The sequence below is a fragment of the Musca domestica genome, unplaced genomic scaffold (genome assembly GCF_030504385.1).
Source record: "Musca domestica strain aabys unplaced genomic scaffold, Musca_domestica.polishedcontigs.V.1.1 507, whole genome shotgun sequence".
In the NCBI taxonomy this organism is placed as follows: domain Eukaryota; kingdom Metazoa; phylum Arthropoda; class Insecta; order Diptera; family Muscidae; genus Musca; species Musca domestica.
The window spans coordinates 198,362-201,937 of NW_026712348.1; the positions used below are offsets into that span (position 1 = coordinate 198,362).

The 3,576-nt window shown below is 31.5% G+C and overlaps 1 protein-coding gene across 1 annotated transcript; it reads left to right on the plus strand.

Annotated features, from left to right (window-relative positions):
* Window positions 1-2,293: 2,293 nt before the first annotated feature.
* Window positions 2,294-2,919, plus strand: LOC101891110 (uncharacterized; the record flags this gene model as incomplete). Its single annotated transcript, XM_059128480.1, has 3 exons — window positions 2,294-2,535; window positions 2,608-2,680; window positions 2,748-2,919. Coding segments are annotated over exons 1-3 (379 nt in total), but the record flags the coding sequence as incomplete, so codon positions are not given.
* Window positions 2,920-3,576: the final 657 nt, after the last annotated feature.

Below are 3,576 nucleotides of genomic sequence, written 5' to 3' on the forward strand. Positions count from 1 at the left end.
AAAAATTGATATGACAAACAAAATTTTATGCAAGGGTTGCCATGATGCGGGTAATTGAAATGCAGTTTTGTTAGTATTGTACCATTAACAGTAGATGGTGTTGGTGTGGTGACAAATACAACACTGTTCAGATTGCAGTGTCATACGCAAATCAACTAGAAATTCTAAAAATTAGATAAAGTGTGAAGGTTTATAGCATGTTTCCATTGGAAACCGAACAACGTTGTTCGCTCTCAGAATTAGGTACACGAATTAACCCGTTCATACGGCACGATTCGTAATTCATAGTAAAATAATTCCTTTTTTCAAAAATTTTGTTTCTTGATTTTAATGGGAATTTATACTAAAATACATTAAATTCTCACTAATATGAATAAAAGAAATGATTGTTTTTCTCCCAAATATGTATTATATCAATAATTTTATAATTTTCATTCACGTTTTCAACTTTTTGTGTAAATCTTGACATTTTGAACATATTTTTGTGTTTTTCCATTTTTAAATTCTACTGGAGAGACACTTGTCAAACATTTTTTTGCCAATAGAAACATTTTGAAAATATTGCCTCTTTTGTTTGCAGTTTTCTGTGGAAATTTCATCTCGTGGACCAAATGCGTACTTCGAATGAGAGAGAAAACAAAATTTACTTTCGTTTGAATGTACATACGCCATTCAACATTGTAGTTTTCATACATAATTTTCAGTCTTCCCAAAAATTTTTAAATTTTCATTAAATTTTTCTATTTTTAATTTTAAATGTCATAATTTATTTTTTCGATAAATGCTCTCATTTGTTAGGGATGGGACATATTTTTTCGTTGTTCTGAGAGTGATTTGAATTGAACAACGTACAAATATGAGTGTTCGCTCAGGAAATTTTGTGTGAAGAATTAGGTAGTTTTTTCATAGTTAAGGGTCAAACAACGAATAGAGAGCGAATCAAGTGCAGTGGAAACGCCACATTAAATGCATAAAACCACCGACACTTAAATTATTGTTTTGATGTAGATTTGTCATTTATCTTACATAATCAATTGCCTTTGTTAATGTAAGATAAATGACTACCAAAATAACGCGTTTTATTAAAACATGTTCGTTTTAAATAAGTACGTTTAGATTCGCGAAATCCACTCGATCTCAAATGTCAATCCCATAACATATACGTCAAATAAATTTTGGATTTATGAATTCGATTTACATGACATCTACTCTAAGGAATTAACCATGGCAGAAGAATACAGGTAGATGCATGAACGCTTGGGAGCATTGATGTCAAAAAAAATTAAATTTTTTTCAAATAGAAGTAGATTTTTATATGTTTTCTTATACTACGTCATTCGGAGCCTATTATAATTCGCATTTTTCAACAAATTTTACAAATTTAAATAATTTTTCATTCAACAATTTCAATTCCAAAATTGGTTTGACAGTTCATTGTCCCTGCAGCTGTGTCGACGCGTCTACCTATATTCTTCTACCATGGAATTAACATATGAAAACGTGTAGTTTAAATGCGATCTTAAATGGTTTCGCGGACTGGTTAAAATTTCGAACTAAAATTGAACTAATCCATTTTCTCTTAAGATAATTTTCCTATCAGGTTGCACCATAAGCAGGTGTTTGAAAAACTATTGCTATTGCTTATTTTATCGGCAGTAATATTTTATAATTCTGTAACTATTGCTCTATTGGGAAAGTCAGTTATTCCAGTAGAAACTCTTACATTCTTGCACTACTGGAACAGGCCATATATTTTAACAGCTGTCGATAACAAATAGTTAAAATTTGTATCCTTGAAAAAAATGTCAAATTTTAAAATTTGTAACAGAAAATTAAAAAAAAAAAAACAACTGCGGAAATAAAAACATAAAAGGCAAGAAAAATTGAAACAACTTTAGTTTAAGAAAAAACTATTCAAATTTTCCGATTTTTTTTTTCTAGAGATATATATTTTTACCCTGTTTTTTACTTATTTTAATTTGAACGTCTTCCTCACTAAGTTTTTATCAGTTTGATGTGGAATGCTTTTTACATTTAGGATATTAACATTTTTCGCATTTCTACTAATTTTCCGTACCAATATTTTTTGAGAAAATTTGAATGAAATTTGGCAATTATAAAAAATTTCCTACTGTTTCTGCTTAAAAATATAAGTAATTACACTCAATATCAAGTTATATTACGACATATTATTTGAACCACGCTTGTATTTACAACTTCAATAAGCGCATGCGCGTAAAATATCCTTTGGCAAATATCCCTTCCTTACTTCACTGTTCCTTCAAGTAAATGTCAAGTGTTTGGTAGTGTTTGTTTCATAACATTGACGTCATAACCGTGGGACAATAATAAAAATTCTTTAAATTTCGAGTAAAAACAAAACGGAAAACCAAAACAAAATATGAAATTAACATTGACACGTTATCGTATCCTTTTGGGTCTGCAATTCTCTTTACTGATTGCCGATTTATTTTTTAATACATTTGCCCATTTGTTGTTGCCGCAAAAGTTACAATTAACTATATTGTTGTTTGTGTAAGTGCATTAAGTTTGGAGCAGGATGTTATGTGAGGAAAAGTATTGATTGTTGTTTTTGTATATTTTCAGGACAAAGGACTTGTTTATAATATGTGAATATTTGTTCTTTACATTCGCTGTCCATGCCACCTGTGTCTATGAGGTATGAAGAGAATAACAGAATTTTTATCAGTCTATAGTTGATATATTTAATTCCGTATTGCTTTCAGGTTGGAGCCACTCATGTCATTCTCAGGAATTGCAAATTCTTCCTGTTTACAATTCTTTTATATTTTTTATTGTCGGTTTCGCAACACTTCTGGTTCGTCTACCATGCTTTGTGGTATCCCATGTCAGATTGGTCATCAACCATGAAGGCTTTATCATTTGTTCAAAGAACAGGTAAGATATATTTCAGGATACATATTATTTTGTTAAATATAGAACTACTAAGTAAGTGGAGGTACCAAAAGGCATTTTCATCGCTATGATGGGGGTCCAAGTAGCTATGAAACAAAACGTTCGCCAACCAGCTGTTGAATCGAATCAGAAGATAAATGTGACTAGAATTATCAAAATAGAGAATATCGGTGAACACCTTTATATGTGTGCTATAGAAAAACATGGGCCTATATATTCATGTTCTGCAACCACAGGGAGAACCCATTAAGAACTGCAAATACCAATTTTCAGACAAATTCGTGAAAAATGTAACAAAAATCATCAAAATACCGAATATCCGTGGTACCGTTATATGAGGACTACACGAAAACGTGGACTTATATATACAATGTTTCGCCACCGGTGCTAGAACCCATTATGAGCTACAAATACCAATTTTTAGACAAATCCGTGGAACAATGTGGCAAAAATCATAAAAAGACGGAATATCGATTTTGTAACCATTCTTAGGTGGCGCGTGCGATGGTGCTGAGTCCTGTTGGAATGTCCAAGGTCCGCGGCCAAAATGTTTTCCTGCCCAAGGCTTTAATACAACCTCCAGAATATTTTCGCGTTAATATTCGGCATTTAATCTTATGCCACGGTCGAAAAATACGA